The sequence below is a fragment of the Neophocaena asiaeorientalis genome, unplaced genomic scaffold (assembly GCF_003031525.2).
Source record: "Neophocaena asiaeorientalis asiaeorientalis breed wild unplaced genomic scaffold, Neophocaena_asiaeorientalis_V1.1 scaffold166, whole genome shotgun sequence".
NCBI classification, from domain to species: domain Eukaryota; kingdom Metazoa; phylum Chordata; class Mammalia; order Artiodactyla; family Phocoenidae; genus Neophocaena; species Neophocaena asiaeorientalis.
This window is the reverse complement of record NW_020174933.1, coordinates 3,623,986-3,643,105: the sequence shown is the minus strand read 5'-3', so window position 1 is coordinate 3,643,105 and position 19,120 is coordinate 3,623,986. Positions and strand designations below refer to the sequence as shown.

The following is a 19,120-nucleotide window of genomic DNA, read 5'->3' as shown; positions in this document are numbered from 1 at the left end:
GTTTTTGTAGGTCTTTTCCTTCTCTTGTGTTTCCTGCCTAGATAAGTCCCTTTAGCATTTGTTGTAAAGCTGGTTTAGTGGTGCTGAATTCTCTTAACTTTTATTGTCTGTAAAGGTTTTAATTTCTCCATTAACTCTGAATGAGATCCTTGCTGGGTAGAGTAATCTTGGTTGTAGGTTTTCCCTTTCATCACTTTAAATATGTCCTGCCACTCCCTTCTGGCTTGCAGTTTCTGCTAAAAGATCAGCTGTTAACATTATGGGGATTCCCTTGTTTGTATGTTATTTGTTGCTTTTCCCTTGCTCCTTTTAATATTTTTTCTTTGTATTTAATTTTTGATAGTTTGATTAATACGTGTCTTGGTGTGTTTCTCCTTGGGTTTATCCTGTATGGTACTCTCTGTGCTTCCTGGACTTGACTATTTCCTTTCCCTTGTTAGGGAAGTTTTTGACTATAATCTTTTCAAGTATTTTCTCAAGCCCTTTCTTTTTCTCTTCTTCTGGGACCCCTATAGTTCAAATGTTGGTGTGCTGAATGTTGTCCCAGAGGTCTCTGAGACTGTCCTCAGTTCTTTTCATTCTTTTTTCTTTATTCTGCTGCCTGGCAGTTATTTCCACCATTTTATCTTCAAGCTCACTTATCCGTTCTTCTGCCTCAGTTATTCTGCTATTGATTCCTTGTAAAGTTATTTTTAATTTTAGTAATTGTGTTGTTCATCACTGTTTGTTTGCCCTTTAGTTCTTCTAGATCCTTGTTAAATGTTTCTTGTATTTTCTCTATTCTGTTTCTGAGATTTTGGATCATCTTTACTATCATTATACTGAATACTTTTCCAGGTAGGTTGCCTATTTTGTCTTCATTTATTTGGTCTTGTAGGTTTTTACCTTGCTCCTTTGTAACATATTTTTTTGTTGTTTCTTTTTCTTTTTTTTGATGGATGGTGCTGTATTCCTGTCTTACTGGTTGTTTGGCCTGAGATGTCCGGCACTGGAGTTTGCAGGCCGTTGGATAGAGCTGGGTCTTGGTGATGAGATGAGGATCTCTGGGAGGTCTCACTGTGATTAATATTCCTGGGGTCTGTTAGTCCAGCGGTTTGGACTCGGAGCTCCCACCACAGGAGCTCGGGCCTGACCTCTGGCCTGGGAAACAAGATCCCCCAAGCTTTGTGGCACGGTAAAAAAAAAAAAAGAAAGAAAGAAAGAAGCAGTACAATATCAAAGAATAAAAAACAAAATAAAATTAGAAAGATAAAAAAATATATTAGGAAAAATAAAAGTATAATTGAAACAACTGCAACAAGGCAAAATAAAAACACAACAGAAAAAAGAAAAAAAAGGGGGGGAGAATAAGCTAAAAAAAGAGAATGATAACAGTATAAAGAATAAAATAAAATTAGAAAACTAAAAGATTTATTAGGATGTGGGGCTTGGGCTCTGCACGACAGGAGGGAGGCTCCGAGGGCAGAGGATTAGGCGGTGGAGCCCAGCACGTTCCCTGGTGCCTAAGTGGACAGGGAAAGCACTGGCCCCCGTTCCCCTTCGTTCCTTTGTGCCCCTCCCCCACCATCTCCCCCAGGGTCTCCCCCATCGCCACTGGACCCCTAACCGTGGGTGGGTCCTCCTGGGTGTAGGAACTCCTCCTCTCCCCCAGCCACCCTTCAGGGGTGCCGGTCCTGGAGGTCTGGGCTTTACTTTTGCTCCCCCTTCCCCACCTCCCACTCCCTCAGGACCCGCGCGCCTGGAGGGGGCCTCAGTGGGCAGAGGATCAGGTCCGGGGATCTCAGCAGGTTCCTGGGGGCCCAAGTGGGCAGGGGAAACCTGGCCACGCTCCCTTTTGATCCTCTGCCCTCCCAATGGTTCCCCAATTTCCCCCTTCTGGCCTGGGATCCCTTCCCCTCAGGGGCGCCAGTCCCGTCCCGCCTCCACTTCTCCCACTTCACTCCCCCCATGCCCCACGTCCTTCCCGGTCACTGGGGGTTCCTCCCGTCCCCTTAGGTGTCCGCAGTCCCCCACGGGGGCCTGGTAGGTGCCCTAGTTGTGCGGAGACGCGAATTCCACATCCTCCTAGTACCACTGCTGGTTTCTTGAAGAGAATTTTGTTGCGGGAATATATAGAATTCTTTTTCCTATGGTTTGATTAGTTTCAGTACGTTCTCAGGACGTCAGACAAGTGTTTTATACCCGATGACCAGTCTGACCTTTGAGGTAGTTATGAAACAACCCTTACCTTGATAGGCTAAAAACATCTTTGTGAAAGGAGGCATCCTGACCAGGAAGTGGAGCACGGTGCCGCTGTTGGAGTAGTGGGAACCGTAGTGGTAGGGCTGCACCGGGGGCATCGGGTCGTCTTCCCGGGCTCCTTTGCGGTACTCCTCCTCCAGGTACTGAAGGACACAGGGACCAGAACTCGTGACAGTGAGCTCCAGGCAGAGCTGGAGCCACCTCACTTGTCTTCTTTCCCATCCTCTCTGCTGCCCGTTAGATGCCATTCTCCATGGCTTGCCCATAGCCCTCCTGAGTGTCCGTGGGTCTGGTGCCCGACTAAGGCCTGACCACACACTGTGTGCACGTTTACCCTCTCATTTGCTCATAGAGAACCCACCTGTTCTGTACCCCACCTCCCAGCCCTCTGGCTCCCAACAAATACATAAATCTAAACTGATAATATCAGTTTAGATAATATATATCTAATATATCTCAACTGAAAAAGGGCTCAATAAATAAGAGCTGCCTCTCTCACTAGAGATGTCTTCGTCTTAAGAGGGTTTCAAGCTGTAATGCTACATTCTTTAGAGAAATGCTTCTCTATCAGAGGAACTGCAATAGAAATGTAAAACCTGTATCATATTATTGGAATTCTTTAATATAACATTTTATAGCTGTTTTGCAGTGGAGTTACACAGAAATAACGAAGATGGTGGTGACTTTTCAACTACTCCTGTCTTCCCATCATAAAGTAAGAAGCTCAACCAAATTTTTAATATCTGTCACTATTCTCATCTCCTGTAGCTTCTGTCTGTCTCTAATAACAAAGTCAGGTGACAGTGAATTTTCTGGAGTCACTTCTCTTTGATTCCCATAGCACTGCTGCATTTTTAGCTGCAGAAGAATCAAGCAGTGACAGTTGTAAGATGCTTGGATGGACCTTTCTGGAACTTTGACATAAGATAACATGGTGAATATGAGAAAACTGCTTCAGCTGCTCCTATCTTGATACTGTTGTGAAGAATGTAACATATGACTAATGGGTTTTTAAAAATCTCCAGCAGGATTCCATTAATATTGATTTCACAGAAATGGGTAATTAATTTCTGTTTTTAAACTTTACAATCCAGTATTTTTTGTTAATAAACATGTGCACAATTTGCTGAGATGAATAATAAGGGATTATGGTACATTATAAATATATTGATATTATTATATATAACACTAGGGGATACAAATAGTAGGTCCCTGGAAATCTTTGTGATTTTCATAAGGAATATAATTATTTATATATTTGAACATTATAATGGATTATGAGCTTCCAATTTATGTAACAGTAAGTGCATTTCTTTTTCTGGGCAAAATGTTTTCAGAGAATTAAGACAGAGAAGAATATTTAAAATCACATAGTGATTTCCAGTTGTCTGTCAATCAAAGCACAAGGAAGTGGGAAACAGAAAAATCAATACTATACGTTTAAAATTAGGTAAAACAGTCTGTAAAACAAAAATCCAGTTTTTACTTATCAAAATACATGAGGAAAAACTAAACCTACCTTGTATGTGTCCACGTAACGATCTTCTTTTTCTTTGTACTGCACGGCTATGGGCTTGGAGAGATTTCTAAAAAGGAAGAGATGATGGAAAACATCAAAGTATGCTGATACTGTCAGGTTTAAGCTGCCTTAGATGTTTACAAATAAGTGGTGAACAAAATACTCAGCCCTCGGTTTAGTGCTTACACATGTTGCTTTGCAGTTAAGTCACAATTATGACTTCATAACCTATGAACATAGACTTTTTCTAAACAGATGCATACCATTATTAGGAATTCCTGACTTAACGAGTAACCTACACAAGAAGAGCTGCTGTTCTCCCTCCCTTCTCTGGTTCCTCTACTTCCTCCAAATCATAACTGATGCTGCCCATGGCAGCTGATTCCCACCAAGCCCTGGAAGTTCCTGCCCCCATTTCCAGATTCTACACCCAGCTCAGCAAGGAAGAGTGAAGGGCAGTTTGGACAGGAGATATGATCATGAGGAGATGTTATGTAATTACTAAGTTAGTGAAAACTGAAGAAACAACACATGCTTAAAATGACCACCCTGAGATCTGGAGTGCGAGCACTGACATAAACATTTTGTTGTCTAACTCGGGGAGAGTGACTGACACCATGTGCAGTGTCAAACGTGTGCATGCGCATGCATGTCTGTGCTGGTGTTCACACTGTATCGGGGAGAGAAGAGAACTCTAGGGCCAGTCTCCCCTTTCACAAGCTACAGAGTCAAGCAGCATCTGTGTGAGGCCCATGAAAGAGCAAGAGAACAAGACGCAACGAGGAAGGGCAGAGGCTGCTCCGGCTGAGGTACCATCTGGTCGGGCACCGGGATGGGACCACCTGGAGTTTCAACATCTGGCACCACAACTAGTTCAACATCAAGATTTGCCCAAGTTTCAGTTAAGTCAAACCAGGTCTGCTTAGCCAGAGGTTGATATATCTATTTTTTGGGAAAATTATTTCCTAGGGATATTAAAATTAGTGATAGCAAACACATTCATTTCATTTTTGAGACTTTGATAATCCTAAAAACTTTGTTAAAAAGTAAAGACAGTTTTATAGCATAGATACAAATTCACCTCAATACAGGAGAAATCATGTTCAAGATCCTGCCATGCATGCAATTTTTTTCTAAACAGTGTAAGTAGTTTTTTTGAACACAGGTAATACTGTTGTGTTTGGAAAATCAGAAGTTACTGATGAGTGAATAGAATAAACCAAAAATCAACCACAATACTATCATTCACAATATATCTGGAAGGGTACATACCTTTCCAGATGCTCTCTCCTTATTTGTGTATGTATAATTACTTTTTAAATAAAAATCTCCCCCTCCCCCATAATATACATTTCTACAATATCATTCTTTTTTTAAAAATATAAATTTATTTATTTATTTTTGGCTGCCTTGGGTCTGTTGCTGTGCGCACACGGGCTTTATCTAGTTGCGTTGAGCTGGGGCTACTCTTTTCTCCGGTGTGCTGGCTTCTTATTGTGGTGGCTTCTCTTGTTGCGGAGCATGGGCTCTAGGCGTGCGGGCTTCAGTAGTTGTGCCTCACGGGCTCTAGAGAGCAGGCTCAGTAGTTGTGGCGCACGGGCTTAGCTGCTCCACAGCATGTGGGATCTTCCCGGACCAGGGCTCGAACCCATGTCCCCTGCATTGGCAGGTGGATTCTTAACCACTGCACTACCAGGGAAGTCCTCAGTAGTGTAAAAATTTTAATGTACATTAGCAGTGTATAAAAATGTCTAGAAGATAAATAATGTGCCATTTGCTCTTTTTTAAATTGACAAAAACTAAATTGAATCTGATTTCTTGAAAGCTGTCTGAACTAGGCCTATTTAGCAGGTATAATTAAAATATTCTAATACACTAAGTAGTATATTGGCAGTCAATTTTTCTTTAAACTACATAGATAAGTTTTTAATTGAAGTGTAATGGACATATAACACTATATTAGTTTCAGGTGTCCAACATAATGATTTGATATTTGTATATTCGAGATTACAAAATGATCACCACAGTAAGTCTAGGTAGCAGCCATCACCACACGTAGTTACAGGATTTTTTTTGTTGTGCTGAGAACTTTTAAGATTTACTCTCTCAGCAACTTTCAAACATGTAATGCAGTGTTATTAGCTAAGGTCATCGTGCTGTGCGTTGCATCCCAGGGCTCATTTCATAACTGGCAGCCTGTACCTTTTGACTCCCTTCACCCATTTTGCCACAATCCCACCACCACCCCCCAATGCTTCTGGCAGCCACCAATCTGTTCTCTGTATCAATGAGGTTTTCTGTTTGTTCTGTTTTTGTTTTGTTTTTATTTTTAGATTCCACATACAAGTGAGATCAAACTTATTTGTATGCTATTTGTCTTTGACTGACTTGTTTCACTTAGCACAGTGCCCTCAAGGTCCATCCATGCTGTCACAAGATTTCATTCTCTTTTATGGATAAATAGTGTTCCATTGTGTGTGTGTGACATTTTATTTATCCATTCATCCACAGATGGACACTTAGGTTGTTTCCCTATCTTGGCTACTATAAATAACTTCCGCGGCATGTGGGATCCTCCCGGACCGGGGCACGAACCCGTGTCTGCTGCATTGACAGGCGGACTCCCAACCACTGCGCCACCAGGGAAGCCCTATTTTTAGTTTTTTAAGGAACCTCCATATTGTTCTCCACAGTGGCTGCACCAATTTACATTCCCACCAACAGTGCACAGGGTCTCTTTTCTCTGTATCCTTGCCAACGGTTGTTATTTCTTGACTTTTTGATCCTAGTCAGAGAATGTTATTTAAAACTAAAGAAACAGAATATTCCCTCATCAACTAGGGCTATTTGGTTACTCTAAAAGGCAACTCATTCAGGAAAGGCAGGATAAAAGCTTAATTCTTTTCCTTAGTTGTCAAATTTCAAAAGCAGGAATTGGTGCCCTACCCAAACAGTGACCAGTGAGTTTAGTTTTGCTTTGTTTTGGGGGCCTTTAAAAAGTGTCATTGTTAACTTAAGTATTTTTTAAATTCAAATGTGTTCAAGCAACTGTAGTCCTTATTGTTTCTGATGCCCAGATTGTCCTATCTTTGGCAGTGAGAGCCACTTCAAGTTGGCTCCTAAGTGTTTTATTTTTTTGTAACTGTGGTAAAAAAACGCACATCACAAAACTTACCATCCTCACCATCCTCGAGTACCTAGTTCAGTGGTGTTAACGGTACCAACACCGTTGTGCAATAGGTCTCTAAAACTGTTTCATTTTGTAAAGCTGAAACTCTACACCTGCTGAGCAACAACCCCCTATATCCACCCCCCTCTTCTCCTGTCCCCCACACCCATCATTCCACTCTCTGTCTCTCTGAGTTGACTGCCCTAGACAACTCATGAAGAGGAATCACACAGTGTTTGTCTTCTGTGGCTGGCTCATTCCATTTAGCACAACGTCCCCAGGGCTCATCATGTGACAGGACTTCCCTCCTTCTTAAGGTTGAATAATATTCCTCTGTATGTATGCACCTCATTTTCCCCATCCATTGATCCACAGACAGACACCTGGGCTGCCTCCACCTCCTGGCCACTGCGAATAAAGCTGCAATGAACATGTGTGTGCAAATATGGCTCCCGAGTCCTTCTGACAAGCCTATAGTAATTTCCTTGCTCTCTGACACAACAAAATAGCCTGGGCTCATCTTGTATGTTTTCTACTAATAAATGCAGAAGAAATGAGAGAATAGGAAATCACCATTCTGTAACCCCTAGTGAAATAACAGACTTGAACAATAATCATCAATGAAAGAAACAAGTTCAACGGGAGGCTGAACCCACGGACCAGCCTGAGCATCCTTAGAGTTGGGATATCACAGGCCTCCTGATATGGGGCAATATAAAGTCCACACCACCTCCTCTAGAGGATTCTTGCCAAAAAATGTTGAATCTGAATCTAAGCAAGCCTTTAGAAGTAATTTGCAGTCTCTAGGAAGTACAGAGGCTAGAGGAAAAACCTAAATGCTAATGTGGAATGGGGGACATCCTACAAGATAAATGACTTATTTTTGTTTTAAAAACAGGTCAATGTTAGGAAGAAAGAAAGAGAAAAATACATACACAAAAATAGGGCTGTTCTAGATGTTATGTCTTTAGACACAAAGCAACCAAAGGTGACAGTGGGCCTGACTCAAACAAATCAACTATAGAAAGACACCTCTGATATACTCAGGGGACATTTGAAAATGGACTGGATATTAGATGATACCATGAAATTACTGTTGATTTTAGATATGATAACAGCACTGAGGCTATGAAAGAAAATGTCCCACTTTTTTCTTAAGAGATGTGTACTAAAGATCATATGAATGACATAAAAGATTTGTGTGGCTCATCTTAAGAAGAAAAAAAAAGATGACATAAGTTTGGCAAAAATCTTGGTAATTGCTGAGCTGGGGTCATGGTCATATGGAGCTCATTATACATTCATTCTATTTTTGTGCATGCTTGAAAATTCTCACAATAAGAACTTCAGTAAAGTAAATACATCATATTGACCAAGCCAAAAGGTGATGATGCCTTTGGTTACCTGTACACTGATGGATCGCTGAGGTCAAGGGTCTCACTAACGTAGTCAGCTAGGATAAACGGGAACACTGGATACTGCATGAGATCATTAAAGGATCGGCCGGCATGTTTGTTTAAGTGAGTCAAATATTCAAAATTAGTAATTTGTCCAGTATACCATAAATTTGTCAGAGCGGTGATATTGCCATATTCCAGAAGATTAGGGAGGTTATCTGTTAGTATATTGTGGTACACATCATCACGAACCTATAAGGGAAGGAGAGAAAAAAACCCAGATTTTATTTTTAGGCTTGACATTTTCCTCCAAAGAATCCATGATATTACAGGCATGTTACTAATCTCACGTCCTCCAAGAAAATACTTTTTGCTCAATAACATTGACTGGTGGGGAACTGAGATTCAAATCCACGTCTTCCTCCAAAGGTTGGGCTATTTATTTATTTATTGAAGTGTAGTTGATTAACAATATTATATTAGTTTCAGGTGTACAACATAGTGATTCAATGTCTTTATAGATTATACTCCCTTTAAAGTTGTTATAAAATGTTGGTTTCATTCCTTGTGCTGTACCATATACCCCTGTAACTTATTTATTTTGTACATAATAGTTTGTACCTCTTAATCCTCTCCCCTTATCTTGCCCCTCCTCCTTCTCTCTCCCCACTGGTACCACTAGTTTGTTCTCCATATCTATGAGTCTATTTCTTTTTTTTTTATATTCATTCACTTGTGGCTCTTAACCACTATGTTTTGCAGCTGGAGAAATCAGTAAGAAACTAAGAAGTCTGTATAGAAAAGTCACTTATATACAGACCCTAAGAAAAAAAATCAATAAAGGAAAATGAAGAGTCTTCACCTAAGTAAATGCAACATGATGCAGCAGAAAGAGCATGGTTTTCTGACAGACAGAACGGGTCTTTTTTCTTGCTTAAACTCTTTGTGTTACAGTTATCATACCTGTAATATGAGGGTAATAATATTTATTTCCTGAGAATGAAATAAACTATCCTATGTAAAACAGAATACTTGATTTTCACTACTGATTGAAAACTAGTATATAAACTCCTTTTTAAGAGAGGCACAAAAGTTCTGTCACAGAAAAAAGGTATTCTGATTTCTTCTAAAGCAATTAAATGATAATTGATAATAAATGGAAAAAAACAGACGAGCCAGGACTTTGCTAAAGACAAATTTGAATTACCCCTCTTAAATATGTATATGCTTTACGCATAGGAAGGTGAGCCACAGATGTGGATAATCAAAGATGAGACTAAAAGTGAATGAGAAGAATGATCTTGGTTATGGAATAGGCAAGATTACAGGGTGTTTAAGAACCTAAACCTGAAGGTCTGTTTCACAACAGTGTGAATATACTTAACACAACTGAACTGTACGCTTGAAAATGGTTAAGGGCAACTTTTATGTTATGTATTTTTATGATAATTAAAAAAAAAAGAATCGGTTCAAGGCAAAAACAAAAACTAAACTTATATTCTAAATCTGAAGGTTATAATATGGAGGTTCCCTAAAAAACTAAAAATAGAACTACCATGTGACCCAGCAATCCCACTACTGGACATATACCCAGAGAAAACCATAATTCAAAAAGACATATGCACCCCAATGTTCACTGCAGCACTATTTACAATAGCCAGGACATGAAAGCAACCTACATGTCCATCAAGAGAATATATTAATGCATATATGTGGAATCTGAAAAAACTGGTATAGAAGATCTTATTTGCAAAGCAGAAATAGAGACACAGACGTAGAGAACAAACGTACGGATACCAAGGGGGAAGAGTCGGGGTGGGATGAATTGGGAGATTGGGATTGACATATAAACACAATTGATACTATGTATAAAATAGATAACTAGGGCTTCCCTGGTGGCGCAGTGGTTGAGAGTCTGCCTGCCGATGCAGGGGACACGGGTTCGTGCCCTGGTCTGGGAAGATCCCATATGCCGTGGAGCGGCTGGGCCCGTGAGCCATGGCCGCTGAGCCTGTGCGTCCAGAGCCTGTGCTCCGCGACAGGAGAGGCCACAACAGTGAGAGGCCCGCGTACCGCAAAAGAAAAAGATAACAAATGAGAACCTACAGTATAGCACAGGGAACCCTACTCAGTGCTCTGTGGTGACCTAAATGGAAGGAAATCCAAAAAAGAGTGGATATAGGTATACATATAGCTGATTCACTTTGCTGTACAGCAGAAACTGACACAACATTGTAAAGCAACTATACTCCAATAAAAATTAAAAAAAAATAAATCTGAAGGTTGCCTACTGCTGAAGCTAAGGTTGGTGGAAAAGAATTTATGACAGTTTGCATACTAACTTCGGCAAGAAAAAGGAAACATTTATTCATTCAACAAATATTTATTGAGCACCTATATACCAGCATGTTTAAGGTGCTAAAGCTGAAGCACTTAACAAATCAAAGTCCTTACAGTCTACTGGGGAGAGACTGTTGGATGCTTTTAAGTGCTGTGAAAAAAATAGAGCAAAGCAAAGGAGATAAGGGATGCTTGGGGGTAGCAGTGAGGCAGGTGTTGCTGTTTTATTTAGAGTAATCAGGGAAGTCTCTCTGATAAGAAGACATTTGACCAGGGAACCTGAAAAAAGTAAGGGAGTCAGTAATGTAGTCCTAAGAGGAAAAGCATTCCAGGCAGCATTCTAGGCAGCAGTAAGTGCCAAGTCCCTGAGGCATCAGTGTGTCTGCTATAGTCAAGGTAAACAAGGTCTCCACAGCTGGATTAGAGACAGTGAAGGATAGAATGGAAGAAGATAAGGTCAGAGAGATAAGGAAGTGCCAGATTATTCAACACTGTAAGGTCTTTGCCTTTAATAGAGTGACACAGAAAGTGGTCGGAGGGTTTTGAGCAGAGGAATGGCACGACCTGACACACTTTAGCTGCTGTGTTGAGAACAGTCTGAAAGAAGAGGGAGTATGGAAGCAGGGAGGCCAGTTAGGAGGCTAGGGTAATGATTTATGCAAGAGATGACAGTGGCTTGGACCAGGATGGTAGCAGTGGAAGCAGTCAGATTCTGGATGTATTCTGAGGGGTGAGCCAACAGAACTTACTGATAGAGTAGATGTAGTAGATGAAAGAATAAGAGGAGTCGAGGATAATCCCCAGGTTTTTGACCTGGCCAATCAGAAACACTGGAGTCACCATTTACTGAGATGGGGAAAACTGCAAAGAGATTTTGCGGGGGAGATTAGAAATTCAGTTTTGTCCGTGTAAAATTTGAGATGCCAATTAGACTTCCAAGTGGAGATGCCAAGTAGAAACTTAAATATTTGAGTGGGCATCCAGGGAAGAGGTTTGGGTGGTGATATAAATCTGTAAGTCATTATAACACAGATAGTATTTAAAGTCACAAGATGGGATGAGAAGAGAAGAGGTCTGGAGGGTGAGCCCTGGGAATTCCCTAGCGTTCCAGTGTAGGACTCCGCGCTTTCACTGCCATGGCTTGGGTTCAGTTCCTGGATGTTCAATCCCTGGTCCGGGAACTAAGATCCTGAGAACCGTGCACTGCGGCCAAAAAATTTAAAAAATAAAAAATAAAACGAAGAGTGAGCGCCGAGATGCCCAGAGGAAGCATCTGCAAACAAGACTGAGGAGGAACGGCTGGTGAGCTAAAAGGAGAACTAAGAAAGTGATAACGCAGAAGCCCAGTGAGGAAGGTTTTTTTTTTTTTTTTTTTTTCCCTTTCTTTAAAGAAAGAGAGAATAATCAGCTGTGTCAAAGGCTGCTGAGGAGTCAAGTAAGATGAAGACTAAGAAATATGACCATAGGGTTTAGCAACACGGAGGTCACTGGTGATGCTAACCAGAGAAGTTACAGGAGGAGTGGTGAGATGAAGATCTGACTGGAGCGTTTCCAAAGAGAACCGGAGGGGAGGAACTGGAAGCAGCAATTATTCACAGTTTCTTCCAAGAGGTTTTCTATAAAGGCTAGCAGACACATAGTAGCTGAAAGGATGTGGCGGTCAAAAAAGGGTTTGTCAAAAATGGAATCTACTATCAAGGTTAAACTACTTTCAGGTTGGTTATACATTCGTTCATTTGCTTTTTACAGATACTGTCACTCTGGGGAATGAGAATTTAATACAGTTTTGGAGGACAAAAGTAATCCTAATATAACTAAGTATTTAATCAGTACTAAGAAATAAGGCAAGTTTTATTTGATTTCAGAAACAAAGTTTAAATAAGTTAAAACTTCATTTAATCAGTATGAGTGTAGTTACACTGATCCATGATCGCTTTGAAAAAGTATATGTATTAATAAAGGCAAATTTACCTTGGTGTTATCAAATGCCAACAGGAGTGTTCTGCCGTTTGTTAAAAAGATTTCTACTGCATTATCTCTCAATTGCCACCAACGCTTGTGAACTTCTTTAATTTCTTCATATGTCCAGGAAAATGATGCTGGTTCCAATTCTCCCTGAAGGCTCTAAAGACAAAGGAAATAACATGAAAGTAATTTGCTCTACATAATTTTAGATTGTTAAAAACTATCAAAATGCAATAGAAAGTCTTCCTTTTGTGGCAAAATGGCAGATAAGATTCTCTGAAAATCCTCCCACTGCTAAACCCTTCAAAATGCTGGATTAAAAAATCTAAGGAAAAGAATTTAAATAGACTTCGTTTAAACTTTTTTAGTAGGCTGTATTTTTTGGAGCAGTTTTAGGTTTATAGAATTGAGCAGATAGCATGGCGTTCCATGCTTCCCCACACTCAGTTTCCCTACTGTGAACACCTTGTTCTCACGTGCTGCATGTGCTACAACTGATGAGCCACTATTGAATAGGTCATTCTTAACTAAAGTCCATAGTTTAATCTTGGTGTTGTATAGTTCAATGGGTTTTGACAAATGTTTAATGACATGTATCCACCATTACAGTGTCATACAGACTAGTCTCACTGCTCTAAAATTCCCTTCTGTTCCATCTGGCAGCCACTGATCTTTTTATTGTCTCCACTGTTTTCCTTTTTCCAGAATGTCATATGGTTGGAATCATACAGTATGTAGACTTTTCAGACCGATTTCTTTTACTAAGCAAATATTCTTTTACATGTATAGTTGAGCTTGCAAGAAAGTAAGGGAAATGAAATCTCCAGGAGTCAAAAATAAAGAGAAATTTGAAAAACAGCTGTAAGGAGGAAGTGACACTTTGGCCTGCTCTATGTGTGCTTTACTACTGTACTGGGTCCCAACCCATTTCTAGAAGTAGAGACAGGAAATATATTACAAAGAAAATAAAATATTTTAATGAACACGTAATATTCTCATTCTTAAAACCAAAATCCTCCCTGTTTAGCTTCGACATTCAACATGAATTCAAGTTAATAAACATTAATTAAGCATCTACAGGCAAGGTGCTCTGCTAAGTGCTCTGCATAAAATAAATCTATGTATGATAAAAAGGGGGGACGAGATATTTGCACCCACTTTTAAAAGGCAAGATAGCAAATGTCATACAGGAAGTAAGAAAAAATGCTACAAAAGGACAGAGAAAAGAAGAAGCCTTCAATCTATTAAAAAGCAAGGGTCTTTTTCGAGTTTTAAAGGTGGAATACGTAACCTTTTGGATCCAGAAAAAAAGCTGGTTCATGTATCAACTATTAAATTCTTTGGTTGCTGAAAAGATACATCTTGAAAAATAACATAACTATATTTTTACTAGCTGGGATAAATATTGTAGTAATTCCTATATGAATGATGAAATAATGCCTACTCAATTTTCGGGGGCTATATTAAATTAATTATTTTTAAACATGATTTGCTTTACAACCAAATTTTATGTTTTCACTCATTAATTTCTTTGAATCAAATATGTATTCACCATTAAACCATACATAATCTTATTTACTTACATCCTTAGCAGTTTGTAGCTTTAGAAGTTCTGAAACAAAGAGCCTTACTTCTGTTACAGGGCTCTCAAAACAATATTTTAATGGCTTGTAAATGAATTCAAATGGATAAAATGCTTTTCTGTACAAAAATGTGAATTGAGTCTGTTTTGGTATTTTTTGATTGATATCAGTATTTCCAGAAGAATAAAAATCATGACTACTAAGCTATATGAATATCAGGATTACTTAAGTTATTCAATTAGACAATATTTTTCTTTCTTTTTGAAGGCAAATGTACATGATAGTAAACTGGGAGTGGCAGGGAATTTGTTGCTACTGAGGACAGTAGTGAGAAATTGAGTGGACATACACAGAAATAACAGGAGCACTTTAGAATATGACTCAATACTCAGGGCTCTGTGAATCAGACCATGAGCCAGAGGGGATGGCATGGTCTTCTTTTTAAAATTATCTTTAAAAAAAAAGTTGGAATTCAGACAAATTTACACAGAGTGCGACAATTAATGAACTCTAACAGTTCTTTCTACAAGCTCTCTGGTTGTATTCAATTTATACATTTTGGGAATTTATCTAGATCCATACAAATGCAAACTTAAGCCTCTACTCACGGAACTTTCAACTGTGTCAGAAGCGTTATCTTCCACAAAATACATTCCACATTTACCTGCAGAAAATAATCGGTATGAGTTTAAAAATGTATATGCACTATTACCTTATATGGTTAAAGGCATGCCTCTGGAGTCAGTTGGACTGAATTTGAATCCCAGAACCCAGAACGAGCTAATACTCAATAAATATTTTTGAAGAGCATCCATGAGATCTTCGGCAAGTTGCTTAACCTCTTTGTACTTTAGCCTCATTATAAAAAGAAGAGGGAGGACTCTATTTCACAGGGTTACTGTGGGAATTAAATTAGAATATATGTAAAATGTTTATTAACAGTGTCTGCCACTTCATGCTAAAAGGTTTAGGCTATTAATTATTACCAGTATTCTTCTTAGGTTACTAGCATATTACTTTGCTTTATTTTGTCATACATTAACTGAAGTCAAGTTATCAACTAAATTTTCTAGCAAAAGAGGAATGCTTAATTATTTTGCTGACTTAAACACTCAATAGGGCAGAAAAGGCCTTACAAGATACTTCCCCAATTTTTCCTGCTTGATAGGCTGTTGTCAATGCATGTCCCTACGTCATGTATCCAAACAGTAGAAACTTCCCTGGGGCTCTGCAGTGGGTGCTGGTCACCTTGAGCACTGGCACGGCTGGCTCAGAGAAAGGCACCAACTCCATCCTTGGGACCATGGCGCTCAGCCCTGGTAAGCTCGAAACTCTGCCTGTCAGGCCTTCGGGGCTATAGCTTTAGCCAACTGCAGCGACTCTCAAATTTGAGGGTGCATCAGAATCTCTGCAGGGTTCATAAAAATGCAGATCGCTGGGCCCCACCCACAGAGTTTCAGATTCAGCGGGTCTGGGCTGGGGCCTGAGAATGCGTATTTCTTAGAAGTTCCTATGTGATGCTGACGCTCCTGATTCGGGGACTGCGCTTTGAGAACAACTGGCCCACAGCGTACAAATTGGTTCTTTAAGGGAATAGAGACTAGAGTGATAAAACCTTATTCCTTCATGTCTTGAGGACAAAGTTTCTCACCAAATGTAACTATCCATGGATCGACAGTCTTGGCCTTTCTCTCAGAAGTACAATAGAGAATATAAATTATGAACAATCTCAAGGTGGATATATTTCATATGCATAGGGGTATCTGTTAAAACAGTAGGCTTATAAGTATACCAATAATTCTTTACTTTAAAAATAAAAATTGATATATAATAAAAGGAATGATTAAATATAAAAATGTATGCTCATGAAGAAACTCAATTTTATAAAAATTAAAATGCTGTTCATGTGCTTTTCAGAGAATAAGACTGTCATTTTTCACATTCGTGAGTCATATACATTATATACAATGTTAAGGCAAAATAACCTAAAGAAAGAGCTTATTTGTTATAGAAAGTTCATCTCATTTAATGGTAGTGTGTCAAAACAATGCTTCAAATTATCTAAGAATAAAATAGGCAGGGTGAATATGTGTAAAAATCTGCAAAATGTGACTTACCTAACAACAATTCACCAGCTGTCTCTCTAGATGGTGCGACGCTGATACATCTTCGATTCACTCTGTCAAAACATATTTAAAATTACTATGATTAAATGTTTTGACCAATTTCAGAGAGTAAAAGCTTTATTTTATCATAGAAGATTTCAGCAACGCAGACTAGAGTTTCAAAAGCATAAAACATCTTGTTAAAATCCACATGAAAAGATCTCATTTATTGACGTTATAATAGAGGAGAAAATAGCAGAAACTTTTAGAAAAGGTGAATAATCCCAACACTCTTATGCAGAATACAGGGATTCCGTTATTTAAAAGAGATTTCAATATTTTATATTTTCCAGTAAATAAGCAAACATTGGTTCATGGCTCTGATACTTCAAACACAGAAAAGAAGCTTAGCATTCTAGGAAAAAGGGGGGATTCAGAGTCAGAAAAGTTCCTCTATTCTTTTTTTTTTTTTTTGCAGTACGCGGGCCTCTCACTGTTGTGGCCTCTCCCGTTGCGGAGCACAGGCTCCGGACGCGCAGGCTCAGCGGCCATGGCTCACGGGCCCAGCCGCTCCGCGGCATGTGGGATCCTCCCGGACCGGGGCACGAACCCGTGTCCCCTGCATCGGCAGGCGGACTCTCAACCACTGCGCCACCAGGGAAGCCCTCCTTTATCCTTTAGTCAAGTCACTTATCGTTTTTGAGTCTCGCAGTTTTTTATCTATACGATGGGCATCATGACAACCTCGACCACAACAATAATGATAATACTATCAATAGTTACCATACTGACCCACTGAATAGTGCTATGACTTATCTTCCTCATGTAACAGATGAGGAAACTGAGACAGAGAGAGGCTAAGATCAGATGGCTAGTAAGAGGAGGAACTAGGATTTGAACCTTTAATCAACACACTAGATTGCCTCTTGAGATGCCACCAGCAGCGCTATCTATTTCACAGAGTTGTTGGAAAAATCAACTACAAAAATATATGTATGCAACCAAGGGCCAGAGCATGATGACTTAAGTCCAATGAATCCTCCCTAACAAAAATGTCTGTTCTTTTTGGATTCTGGCCATTCAGCTTTGTCTTCTCTTTGAGCCATGTTTGGGATCTTTCCCAAAACCATGGCATTATCTAAAATAAATATTACATAAGCGCAACAATAGACAAAGTCTTTAACACCTTCAACAAAAGAGAAAATGTCTTATGGATTCAAATTTACCTTATAGACTCACTTGCAGCTTTGTCCTTTACAGTAGAAGAGAAAGAAGAACGAGTTTTGTCTTCAAATAGGTAAGAGAGTGGTGGTTTGACCACATCTGCTGAGGAAAAAAGGACATTATTATCTTTGTGTAATGCCCATAGTTAATCTGCTATATTTACATGTTGAGTCAAGAAGCCACTATCACCTTCTGATTTTTGTCTATCCCTAAGGAGATACTTATTTGGAATAGTTAAGTAACATCTCTGTAAGCGCCTTCTCTCTCGATTTGGCCCTTCTGTTGGATCCAACTGCCATGAAGTTGGATAGTAGATGGGGTCATACCAGACTGCTCTGCAAGTGAAAAGAAAAGATTTTAAGTGGCAACCTGAAGTATTTGTAGTTTAAAAAAAATCATTTTAGAAATCGAATAAATAAATCAAACTGTATCTATTCAATTGAAAAATCCCAACCAGTTATATAATTAGAGTAGGATATGCATACACATTGTACAAAAGAATAACATTAAAAAAAAGAGTATCCTCTGCTCCAGAGTCCCACTGACCCTGCCTCAAGGCAAGCTCTGCTACCAATTTCTTGTATCTGTTAAATTTTTGAAAAGACACAGCATGACTATGTATGCTTTAGCCATATATTAGACTTAGTATAGTTAACTAAAGAAAAAAATCAATTTTCCAAATTTTCTTCATTTCCCATTTTGCCTATTATCTAATGAAACAAATGAGTTCACTTTTGTAGTAATCACATTTCTTAACATGTTTTAAAGTAAATTAATATTTCAAATGAAAGGAAATAGAACCATATTAAATACATTTTTAGAAATAGATAAGAGAAAAAAAAATTACCCTTAATCCCACTACCCCAAACATACCAAAATACTGGTAGTGATCACTTTCTTTCAGTTTTTAAAATTGCAGTTAAAATGATTATGTATACACAGTTCTATATCCCACCTTCTTTCACTGAACACAGTATAGTCTTTATTATTACCATTTTAAGTGGCTAACGTTATATTGAGTGGATGCATAATAACGTATTTAACTCTATTACTATTATTATATATTTAAGTTGTTTCCAATTCATTCACTAACATAAATAATGCAGAGATGAAAACCTTTATGCTTATTGCTTTTCCATATTTTGAATATTTTCCTTAGGACAGAATCACTAAAACAGGGTAACTGGAACTAGAAATAAAATGTTTGTAGGGTTCCTGACACATGTCAAAGTGTACAATGCCACCAAACCTCTGACCAAGGGCTAAGATACATTTCTTCCTGCTGTGGAGATTAGCACCTAAAAATAATTTTTTTTTGTACCATAAAAGGTAAAATACGGTATCTAAAGGTTTTAAATCAGCTTCTAGCAATAGTCAATATTTTCCCATCTGTTTATTAATTCTATTTGTCTTATGTGAAGAGTATATTCATGTCTTTTGCTTATTCAAACTTTTGGGATCTTGATATTTTATTTTCAAATCTTTATGCATTTTTAAAACCATAAAAGTGTTAACTGTGAAATACTTGCTGAAAATAAACTTTGATGTTTTGTTGTGGCTATGCTTGTTAAATACAC

At 38.9% G+C, this 19,120-nt stretch overlaps 1 protein-coding gene across 6 annotated transcripts in view; it reads right to left on the bottom strand.

The window, feature by feature from the left end:
• Positions 1-19,120, bottom strand: part of LYST (lysosomal trafficking regulator) — a 174,266-nt gene that overhangs the window by 41,743 nt on the left and 113,403 nt on the right. For 4 of the 6 annotated variants that reach the window (XR_003005492.1, XM_024761468.1, XM_024761471.1 and 1 more), the window contains exons 35-42: positions 17,733-17,878; positions 17,546-17,645; positions 16,332-16,393; positions 14,823-14,878; positions 12,638-12,790; positions 8,334-8,578; positions 3,761-3,827; positions 2,228-2,384 (exon numbers count right to left, since the gene is read on the bottom strand). Coding sequence is in view for 5 of the 6 variants with exons in the window: in XM_024761468.1 (XP_024617236.1) it covers positions 2,228-2,384; positions 3,761-3,827; positions 8,334-8,578; positions 12,638-12,790; positions 14,823-14,878; positions 16,332-16,393; positions 17,546-17,645; positions 17,733-17,878 (986 nt within the window). In the remaining variant the exon portion in view is untranslated. The remainder of the gene's footprint in view (positions 1-2,227; positions 2,385-3,760; positions 3,828-8,333; positions 8,579-12,637; positions 12,791-14,822; positions 14,879-16,331; positions 16,394-17,545; positions 17,646-17,732; positions 17,879-19,120) is intronic. The other 2 variants (XM_024761470.1, XM_024761472.1) reach the window with 1 other exon arrangement.